The sequence below is a fragment of the Vigna radiata genome, chromosome 11 (assembly GCF_000741045.1).
Source record: "Vigna radiata var. radiata cultivar VC1973A chromosome 11, Vradiata_ver6, whole genome shotgun sequence".
In the NCBI taxonomy this organism is placed as follows: Eukaryota; Viridiplantae; Streptophyta; class Magnoliopsida; order Fabales; family Fabaceae; genus Vigna; species Vigna radiata.
This window is the reverse complement of record NC_028361.1, coordinates 17,598,195-17,608,446: the sequence shown is the minus strand read 5'-3', so window position 1 is coordinate 17,608,446 and position 10,252 is coordinate 17,598,195. Positions and strand designations below refer to the sequence as shown.

At 31.8% G+C, this 10,252-nt stretch overlaps 3 protein-coding genes across 5 annotated transcripts; 1 reads left to right on the top strand and 2 right to left on the bottom strand.

Moving 5' to 3' along the window:
* Positions 1–271: 271 nt before the first annotated feature.
* On the top strand, positions 272–2,847 carry LOC106777311 (homologous-pairing protein 2 homolog). Its single transcript, XM_014664884.2, has 6 exons — positions 272–436; positions 514–539; positions 694–961; positions 2,011–2,081; positions 2,198–2,386; positions 2,476–2,847. The coding sequence occupies exons 1-6, from the start codon at positions 409–411 to the stop codon at positions 2,572–2,574; spliced, it is 681 nt and encodes a 226-aa protein (XP_014520370.1). The 5' UTR covers positions 272–408; the 3' UTR covers positions 2,575–2,847.
* Positions 2,848–3,695: 848 nt separating this feature from the next.
* Positions 3,696–5,738, bottom strand: LOC106776964. Its single transcript, XM_014664447.2, has 5 exons — positions 5,415–5,738; positions 5,188–5,291; positions 4,934–5,105; positions 4,632–4,751; positions 3,696–4,540 (listed from the first exon to the last, which is right to left on the bottom strand). The coding sequence occupies exons 1-5, from the start codon at positions 5,598–5,600 to the stop codon at positions 3,896–3,898; spliced, it is 1,227 nt and encodes a 408-aa protein (XP_014519933.1). The 5' UTR covers positions 5,601–5,738; the 3' UTR covers positions 3,696–3,895.
* A 3,462-nt stretch (positions 5,739–9,200) lies between these two features.
* LOC106777466 lies at positions 9,201–10,039 on the bottom strand. 3 transcript variants are annotated; one of them, XM_014665046.2, is made up of 3 exons: positions 9,902–10,039; positions 9,722–9,803; positions 9,201–9,519 (listed from the first exon to the last, which is right to left on the bottom strand). In XM_014665046.2, exons 1-3 carry the CDS (start codon positions 9,911–9,913, stop codon positions 9,362–9,364), a joined length of 252 nt encoding a protein of 83 aa, XP_014520532.1. In that variant the 5' UTR covers positions 9,914–10,039; the 3' UTR covers positions 9,201–9,361. The 3 variants fall into 3 exon arrangements, with proteins under 3 accessions (XP_014520532.1, XP_014520533.1, XP_014520531.1); XM_014665047.2 differs by having other exon boundaries at positions 9,201–9,504; XM_014665045.2 differs by having other exon boundaries at positions 9,209–9,525; positions 9,902–10,035.
* Between the last annotated feature and the right edge of the window lie 213 nt (positions 10,040–10,252).

Below are 10,252 nucleotides of genomic sequence, written 5' to 3'. Positions count from 1 at the left end.
ATTCTATTAAACTTGATTATTAATCTGTTTAATATGTTTGGATGATTAGTTAAATATGATAAAACTAATGGACCTACAATTAATATAAGATAGTTAGATAAATACTCATACAATAAACTTTTCAAATATTTTTAGCCACAGCCATTAAAATGAAACAAAACCATTTTACAAAAATTAGAAAAAAAAAGACTAAAATCAAAACGACCAATCTAAGTAAGTACCTTTTATTTTTTTCTCGATACCGTGCGAGAGCGGTAATTTTTTCCTTGATTTCCAAAACGACGTCGTAGTTCGTGGACCAGGGCCATTTCAATTCTTCCTTTCGTCTGCACCCCCTCGTTTGCTTTTGGCGGAAAAGAGAAAAGGAAAATCCTGAATTTTCCCGCCAATTTTTCTTCGATCCGAACAATGGCACCAAAATCCGATAGCGCCGAAGGTACCATCTCCGCCGCACACCTTTCATTTCACAGTTCTTACCTCAAATCCTAACATCTCCCACTCTTTCATTCACAGCTATCGTGTTGAACTTCGTCAACGAGGTAAGCAACAACACCGTTACTAATCTGGTGCTTCGTAACTCATCTTACGCGATACGCCTTCTTTATAGCAAGAAAATTAAAACTGAAACTAAAATCGCCTCATTTTGTAATGGTGATTTCAATTTTGATTTTTACTTTTTTGAAATTTGATCAGCAAAACAAGCCGGTGAATACGCAGAACGTGGCTGATGCGTTGCAGAAGTTCAACCTGAAGAAAGCGGCGATTCAGAAAGCGTTGGACAACCTCGCGGATGGGGGACGCATTTCGTTCAAGGAGTACGGTAAGCAGAAGATATATCTCGCGCGGCAAGATCAGTTCCAAATTCCCAACAATGAAGAACTTAACCAGATGAAGGAACAGAATGCTGACATGCAAAAACAGCTAGAAGATCAGAAAAAGGCTATCAGTGAGGTTGAAGCAGGTATATGTACTCTACTATAGTCATGGACCTATTTGTTAGGAAGCAACATTTTATGTAGTTTGGACATGTTTAGATAAACTTAAAAATTAAAAAACAAAAAATTAAGTAAGCACCTTCACAAACTAAATTAGTTTATTATAAACTTGAAAAAAAAAAAGCTTTTTTAGGCAACTTAACATGTGAGAGCTTTTGCAAATTAACTTAAACTTACTTTAGTTTAAGGTTTATTGACGAACCGATTTTATATTTTTCTTCTTAGCTGTAAGTGTTTACCAGAATTTGTCTAGACAGGTTTTTAGTGTATTCACTTAGTTAGCAGATCGGAAACATTGAAAGAAGATCAGATGATTCGTATACTTTAATAAATTGGACTTGAAACATGTATCTGAGATTTGGTTTTGATTGGTGTCGAGTTGCCTGATTTCCATCTAAAGGATTCGATTGGGCGACTGTAACAATTATGTGAATTATTGAGTATACTAAATCTGGGTGATTTGGTTTTGTCAATTAATTCACGCAATCATGTAGTTAGCGAAGCAGAGTTGTTAAACGAAGATTAGAAAACTCATTTTGTCTTTGGTAAATTAGACATAAAATAGAAATTCAATATTGAGTAGTTCTTCTTGAAGTAATTCTAATTCACTGATTGTGTGAATGCGTGGAATTGTTGACTGTGGCAAATTCGGACACAATGTGGATGCCTAGGATATAATGTTATTATGTAGAATGATAAGGGTTATGTGTCGTTAAGAAAGCACTTTCAGTTTTTATTTTTTGGCTACAAACTTAAAGGAAGTAATTTGCCATTTTGTAATTTTATGTGAATAGAAAATAAATAGAAAACTCTTTTTTTGTGACTAAACAAACAAGTCCTTCTTAGAGTACTGCTGTGGAATGGTCTTAATATTACTGCTGCATTGCTTAATAATTATGTTATAGAAACATTTCATTCTGGATTCTAGTTTTCTTAGATTTTGAGCAATTGAGAATTTGAAATTGTGGACATAACTCTTGATCTTGCAATCTATGAATGTAACTTGGTGGTGCAGAAATTAAGTCCTTGCAATCAAATTTGACACTGGAACAGATCTTTGAAAGAGAAGTGAACCTTAGATTGGAGGTAGCTGACGTGGATGCTTGTGTTTTTTTTTTTTTTTTTTTCTTGAAAGTGAAGTGTTGGTGAATTGTTCTTAGCTGTTTCAACTAAGATGTTTTGCATTTTATGTTCTGCTTCAGGTTCAAGAAATGGAGGAGAAATTGACTAAGTTACGTGGAGGTGTTACTCTGGTGAAGCCAGAGGAACGCAAGGCAGTTGAGGGTATGTTGTCAGAGATGATAGGTCACTGGAGAAAGCGTAAAAGAATGTTCAAGGATTTATGGGATACCCTTACTGAGAACTCACCTAAGGATCCCAAAGAATTTAAGGTTTCTTTCTTGGCCAGTCACATCCTTAGATCTTATTCGTTATTGTTAATGTTTCTGTTATCATGTTGATACTTGTATGTACTTTCCAGGAGGAGCTTGGAATAGAATATGATGAAGATGTTGGGGTGAGTTTGCAGTCGTTTAATGACCTGATTCAAAATGGTAAGAAGCGGCCTAGGGGGCAGTGATGTATTTATGGAAATCAACAAATAAGAAATGCAGATTATTTGGTGTTCTGACCACAGTATATATTACTGCAAAATACAGACAACTTATGCATTGAGTTTTTACAATTCTGATCTAGTTTGGTTTTATTCACTTTACAAGCCTATCTCATCACCAGAGCATCGTCTTAATGCAATATATTATTATTACTATCTCTTTTGGCCCAGGCATTGGTCCTCTTTACTTTGAATACTATTCTGGTGCTCATGATTCAAGGGCATAAAACATTATCTTTATTGTTGAACTTCATATCTACTGAATAATGAAATTGGCATCAACAGATCCTGGGAAACAAAACTAACTCTAAGCAGAAAGCACTCATAATCCATTTTCGAGAAGAAACTGCGTGCTCCCTTCTTAAAAATCTTACCCAGGGTTTTCCTGGTATACTCGAGTATAGTTATTAGAAAATCCTACTATGTATGATTTTAAATATACTATTTGATTAGTTATTTAATGAATTGGTACAATATTGTATAATCGTTGACTTGCATAATTTAACGTGTTTTTTTTACTTTATTTACTTTTCTTTCACCAATTCCATTGAAAGAAATTTATAAGTCATACAAGCATAATTGTTAAAAGGAAATGAAAGTCAGTTTTTATACCAAATTCGATCGTATTGCTATTTTATTTCTCTCACTCATTCAATAGATGAGCTTTGTTTGGTTTCATTGCTTTGTTTATATTATTTATTTTAAAGAGACTTCACAATCTCAATAAACTAGCAATTTTGTGTTATGAGACCTATGTTCAAGTTGATTTTATTTTTCTAGTGTTAAATTATTAAACGAACACAACGTACTATTTTTGCAATATATTGAAGTTAATTTTTTATTGGCTCTAATCTTATGATCCAACACAGATTTTGATTCAACTTTCAAAAGTTTAACTGTTCATGATTTGAATATCCCTTTGTATTATGTTTCAAATTGTCAATCTGAGCTAGGAAATACCATTAGATGGATAAATGGTTTAATTTAAAGTTAATGACATCCCAGGTTTTTTCTGCAGTCATATTTCTGTGTGATCAAATATCAACCTGCTTCCTTTGTCCACCAACTTTTATGTTGTAATTGCAATAAAGAAGAGAGGGAATCCCCAACAGTAATTTTACGTCGAATTAATTAAATTAAAAATTTAAACAATATAAAACATATTGACATTCTGATTACAAATCCATGAGACAAAATTTAAAGAACCAATCCATAGCACACTTAGCTAAGCTACCAGAAAAACTTCAACCTGAGGCCATACATGCAACCATAGACAGTAATTTTGCATTCATCTAGACCTCACTGAAATTGGCCTCTTATGCAAATCCAACTGAGGCACACCCTGCATCTTGGATTCTGACACTGTATTTAATACTAGTTTCCTGGAACCTGAATTGACATCTATACCAGCACCATAACTTGAAGATGCCTTCTTGGAAGATTCATTTTTATTCTGATTGTTATCAGTCTCATCATCACTATAATCAAAAACTACTTCCTCTTCAAAAGGATCACCCTCAATTTCAGCATCCACTGAGTCATTAGCCCCCATCAAAACCTTATCAGTTGAAGTTCTACTTATAACGTCTTTTGACCCTTTTAACTCATCTGTATCCTTGTTAAAATTTTCTCTTTGATGTTTCACATTATCATGTCCATCCTCCACTTTTCTTGTTTGAGGGCCTGGACTATCATAATCATCAGGATCATGTGATTCAGATCGGGAGAGTTCCAGTGCTGCTCTTGCAGCAACAGCAGCATATGCTGCTGACTCAAATGCTGCCTGTGCTGCATCAGCTACGTCCTTGTACTTCTTTTTGCCCTTAAAGGAATCAGTTAACTCCTCATTTTTTCCTCTACTAGGCAAAATGCTTTCATTCTCTTCCTCTTTCTCAGGTCCATGCTGGTTTTCCAATTCTACTGCGGATTGTTCCTGAGCAGTTATCATCAGATGCCATAAGTAGCTGTTTTTCAAATATATATACAACTAGAAACTGTAAATGTTGCTGGCTTAGTTTTTATACCTCAACTGAAACAGCAGTTACTTCAAGCTGCAGAACAATACCATTCTCAGAAGCAATGTCTTTGAGTACCTTCATTCTGCTTTCCAGGCCTGGCATCCTTGTTGACAGCTTTTGTATCATCTATGAAAAACGAGATAAAGAGATTGTAAAATAGTGTCCAGAGAAAAACTAATTAAAATCAGAACATTCTATCTTCTACATAAATCCTAGTTCCTAAGAAACAAATCAAAATAGCGGGAAGGCAACAGTATCAGACATAAAATAACAAAGATTGCTGATTTTCACGTCATATACATACATACCTGAGGATGGACGCCACAGTTGTTCCTCAATTCAATAGAACGAGCAGCAAACTCCTTGCCAAACCGCGAGGTCAAAACGGCACGAATCTCTTGAATCTCCGGAAAATCTCCACACCTTGATGCTGCATAGAGCAACCCCGACGCTGCCTCTTTCAGTTCCTCGGGACATTCCCTACAAGAAGAAGACCAAACCCATTATTTCAAGAGAAAATGAAAACGAATTCCTTCACCTAACAAATTACCCTTAAACCAACCTTTCTTGTTCAATGAGGTGGACCCTTTCGATCAAGAGGTTGCAGTATCCTTCAATCCTGTCATACACATCCAGCATGTTCTGATCCTTGATCACATGCTCAACCTAAAAGAAAAACAAACCCAGTTTTAAGTTATCTAGATAATATATCATATATGTCATTTGGTTGATGGGGTAAACAATTTTACACTGATAGAGAAGATATATAAAATGTGTAAAATATCTTACTCTAAGTGAAGCACGTTCAAGGTGACCCAGTTGGATGAGTTCAAGGACATCAGAACGTGCATGTCTAAGGCGAGCCTGGCGCTGGTTCTTGAGAACAGCGAGACGTGAGATGGCAAGGTTAACAATAGCCTTAAACTTTGCAGCCTTGAAGGTTCTACCAAGGAGAGCATCTAGCTTCTTACCCATAGATAAGAACAAAACAACACACCCAATGACAGTGTCAACAGCAATGGCAGAAGAAGCTTGCTCAAAATGAGAACCTATGTCAAAGAAAGAGAGAGAAAAATGAAGGTTTTATATGGTGATTTTGAGAACAAGTGTGCCAGTTGGCATTTCACTGATATTTTCCTTGCAAAAAGATTTAACCTTTTGATGTTTTTCTTTAGTGGGTGTTGTTGATTGCAACAGTTTTCTTAGAAGAGAAGAGTCTTCAACGCGGTTGGCGTGTCAAGTGTTGAAGGAAGATGGATAGCTGCTTCTCAGTTGCCACCTTCTCAGAAAATATGTCAAGAAATCACAGAAACGAACGCCAAAACATAAGGAAAAAGTTTATTTTAAAAACTCATTTTTACACGGGTAATGATACACAGACAATTATTTTTTTTACAATATTTGAACATCATACGTGTCATTGTATAATTGGTTCAAATGACACAATAACACCACCATAGACCAATCACACAATGACACGTATGATAATGTTCAAATATTATCAAAAAAATGTTGTCTAAGTATCTTTATCCTTTTTAGAACTCTTTGATATCAGTAGTATATAATTAATACGTTTTAAATATTTTTTTAAATAAATTCAGACACACCAAATAAAATGATCATACGTCCTGTTCTCGAAAAATTGTTAAAATATGATTATTCAAAACATAAATCGTTATTTTGGTGTGACTATTTGGTTAGACGCATCAGACGGAAATCCAATAGTCATAATCATTCTTCTTCTCAATTTCCACATTTATTACTTTTTCTTATGTATACATAAGTTTATTTTTATATTAAATTAAGAAAACTAATTGCTTTTTATGTTATTTATTTGTTTTATTCCGTTTATTCTTCTTATTAATAAAACGTTTAGTTAAATTTCTCTGTTTTTTAAAAGTTAAAATATTTCACTGAACATTTTATGAATAACGGAGAGTAAATTGATTAAAAAATTACTAATCCAACTTATAATATAGTCGGTAAATTATGATATTAAGTTCTGTGTGAAAACGCGTAAGTTCAATAATAATTTTTTGTTTGTTTATAAAATTATGCTTTATTATTTATATATATTTATGGAAAAGTTATATATGAGTGAGAAAGATTACGGAAAAGTTGAAAAGGTCGTATTATTTCATTTTCATGTTTTTATGACAAATTGACCTAAAGCGACTTTAAATTTTTTTATTCGATTTTGATTAAATTAACACTTTACATTATCAAAAAGAAGTTCTTAATTTTCAGCTTAAAAGCATAAATTATATAATTGCTTTTCAAGAGATACTTAAATATCTATCAACTTTTCAAAAATAATAAATTTAATATTAGTAGAAATTCAAAACTAATCAATTGATAGACCAATAATCACTAAAGTTATAAAAAGTAGTGTAGCATAACACTCATTCCAGCACAATTATAGTCTTTAAATTAATATAGAGAAAAGTTGGTATTTTTTTAAATTTTAATGTATTACTTGATGAATGATTGAATCCTAGTTTCTTTTGAGATGTTGAGATTATAGAATGAGTTTTTTTTTTTCTCCACCTCAATAAATAAAATACTATGTATTTATTTTGGTAAAAAAAAGCCAAAATTTAATTAGATATATTAATATAGAGATTACACATTTAATTAGCACTAGATGAAAATATTGTTGAAAAAATATCTCTTTAACACTTATAACGTGACTCACACAAATAATTTTACTCTTTAATCCATTGTGGATTTGACCACACAATAAATTCTTTTAATTAAACTTTGGCAACCTTTAAATAGGTGTAAATTGGACTTTGGGCCAATTACAAATAATAAAAACTGACAATAAAATGTCAACTTACCTAATAATAAAATCTTCTTATTCTATCAAAAAATAATATTTTACCTAGATAAACCAAAATCATAACTGCTCATCCTATTTTATTTCAATCAAAATCAAATCAATTATTACTAGGCTTAAAATTAATAAAATAATAAATTTCTAAATTTAAGTTTATCCCAATATATACAAAATATATACAAGGAAGTGAATTTGATGAGATGCAGAGTTTTCCTTCCTACCATGAATTGGTTGGAAAGTACGAAATTAGACTAAGTAGTCATACGGAGGAGCCTTCATTGTCACTATTTTGTACTCTGTCAAGAAACCAACATACATTCTTCTTTTCTTTTCTTTTTTAACTTTGACACATCAAAATTGCTTTCTAGATGTTTCTTCTTCTTTTTTTAATTAATGTTATTCTAAAATAGAGATACGGGGATTTTTTTCATTTTTGGTACTATTGGCATTTATTAAAATTGCTGTATATAATTATATATTTGATTAGTTTAGAGTTTTAGAAGAAAAAACCAAAACTAAGGAAAGAATAAAACACATTGAATCCATTGTAATATAGTGTCTTGTAGCTTAAAGAGGAGTTTCATAATGGTAATGGTTGCTCAACTCATAGTTTCTTATCAATCATTTCTATTACATTCCACCAATTTTTGTAATGGTCATAAGTCTTTCTTCTATATGTGAACTTTAAACAAATATGACTTTTTTTCCAATTAATAAACTCTTTCAAATATCTTTTTTATTCTATATAAACAAAGTTTCTCCTTTATTTTATATGGGAGAACCTTTGAATGATCTTATTTAGAAGACATTTAGATAAATTGAAAGAGACTCCTCACCTTACAAAATCTCTTCACACATTTTCTTGATAATATTAAACAGAACACTTTTAGAGAATTAAGAGATGAAATTTCTTTTATATTGTAATTTATTTTTATCTATTATGAAGAACTAAATCTTCTGAGTGTTGGAGTGAGACGTAATTACTTTAAACTTCTTGTATTCGATACTATCTTTATTAATGTATGTTTACTTTTAGTTCAAAGTTGGTTAATTTATTTATGTTTAACGTTGGATGAATTAATCACTCATCTTATTTCAACGGTTTAAGATTCAATGAGAACTAGTCTTAAGTTTGGTCTAATGAGTTATCATCTATACTTATAGATGCTACGAATAAATATAAGGTTGTAGTTGGGGATAAAGACTTGATGTTTTCACTTTTTAGGATTTTTGGTTTCAGACACACGTTTACGTTTTGTAAACCAAACTGTGGAAACTTGTTGCATTGGATTTCTAGATTTAAAAAGCTTTAATTGAAGCACAAGAGCATGATTTTTTGTACAACTCAGTTGTTTACAGTTCACATTTAAATTCAGAGTAGAGAAGACTCAGTTTAACTGTTTCTTTGAATCTTGGTGTAATTAGCAAATCCTAGGATGGACTTTCTTTCACATTGACTTGTGAAATGGGCCCAACTTAGGAGTGGCCCAAAAAGGCAAAGAAAAAAAAGTTATTAGGCAGCATACCAGACAAAGAAACCAAGAAATCAACAAAAAAAAATTTTTCATAAAAAAACTTTAAATTTAATTCAATCTCATATAATTATACTTATATATTTTAAATTAATCTTATTTCTAATTAATTTGAAACTTTCAACATTTATTTAATTGCATTTTACTTGTTTTATTTGGGATACTTTTTAGGATACAAAAACACCTTATTACCACTTATTGTAACAAAAATAAAATTAAATAAATCGAAGAATTGTAGATGCAAATGGTGTCTTTTTTTCAATTTCCAAGTAGAGTTTGAGAAGCAAGCACATTTGCAATTAAGCTATTATATACACTGTCTCATGCATGGCATGGTTGTTATTATTCTCTCTTCTATCTGCTTTCTATTCTCCTTCGTTTTCACCTTCTGCTTCCATTTCTTGAACTTCAAGGATCTCAACTCTTCTGTTCATCTTCTTCTTTATCTTTATTGCAACATCAGCTGCTTCAAATCTCCCAAACACACATACCCTACGCTGCTGCTTCTCTATCAAATGGTTCTCTATTACTTCAATACCAAATAAATAAGTGCTTGTTAAATATTTTCAACACTTGTTAAATAATTAATGTTAGAAGTTCCACCTCGACTAGAAATAAGATTAATTTATACTATATAAGTGGATATAAATTTCATCGAGAAGTTGAGTTAGATTTAAAGTTGACTTCTTAACAATTAAATTACAACATTCATTTAAGTCATTTACCTTTCATCCGTAGAATGATTCTCCTTAATTTTCTGCAACAAGAATTGCAGTCGACGTTGATTCTCATGATCATGCAACAATACTGCATTTGTATAAACGGAAGCTGCAACATTAAGAAAGCAAGAAAAACATTTGACCTAAAAGAAGAAGAATTTTTTGTGGGATAAAACAAAAACTTGCCTTTTCCGACATGGGGTGGGAATTGATGGAACCCACGATTGATTTTTACTTTGGATGAGCCAAAAGGAGTTTCTAGAATATGGAATATGAAATTATGAATATGATGTTGATCTTGGATCAACTTATATTCATATTCATATTCATTTTTATAGATGGAATCTGATTCCACATGGAGTTGGAGCAAGCTATATAAGGTAGTTCTTTGTCTTATAACTCCTTTTATCCGTCACTTTGCCTTTACACTTAATTCATTTGAAAACAACATGGCAAGAGAAGCATCTCTTCATGCACATGCTTTGCATAGCCTTCAATAATGCTCATAAAATCTGTAAAGAATCTCTTTATTTCTTT

Excerpts from the sequence above, each read along its gene's own strand:
- LOC106776964 (XM_014664447.2), bottom strand. The coding sequence starts at position 5,600 with ATGGGTAAGAAGCTAGATGCTCTCCTTGGTAGAACCTTCAAGGCTGCA. Across the intron at positions 5,106-5,187 it reads CACCTCATTGAACAAGAAAG|GGAATGTCCCGAGGAACTGA; the intron begins GTTGGTTTAAGG and ends TTCTTCTTGTAG. Across the intron at positions 4,541-4,631 it reads TAACTGCTGTTTCAGTTGAG|GAACAATCCGCAGTAGAATT; the intron begins GTATAAAAACTA and ends ATAACTGCTCAG.
- LOC106777466 (XM_014665045.2), bottom strand. Across the intron at positions 9,526-9,721 it reads AATCATTCTACGGATGAAAG|TAATAGAGAACCATTTGATA; the intron begins GTAAATGACTTA and ends TTGGTATTGAAG.
- LOC106777311 (XM_014664884.2), top strand. The coding sequence starts at position 409 with ATGGCACCAAAATCCGATAGCGCCGAAG. Across the intron at positions 962-2,010 it reads TATCAGTGAGGTTGAAGCAG|AAATTAAGTCCTTGCAATCA; the intron begins GTATATGTACTC and ends TTGGTGGTGCAG. Across the intron at positions 2,082-2,197 it reads AAGTGAACCTTAGATTGGAG|GTTCAAGAAATGGAGGAGAA; the intron begins GTAGCTGACGTG and ends GTTCTGCTTCAG.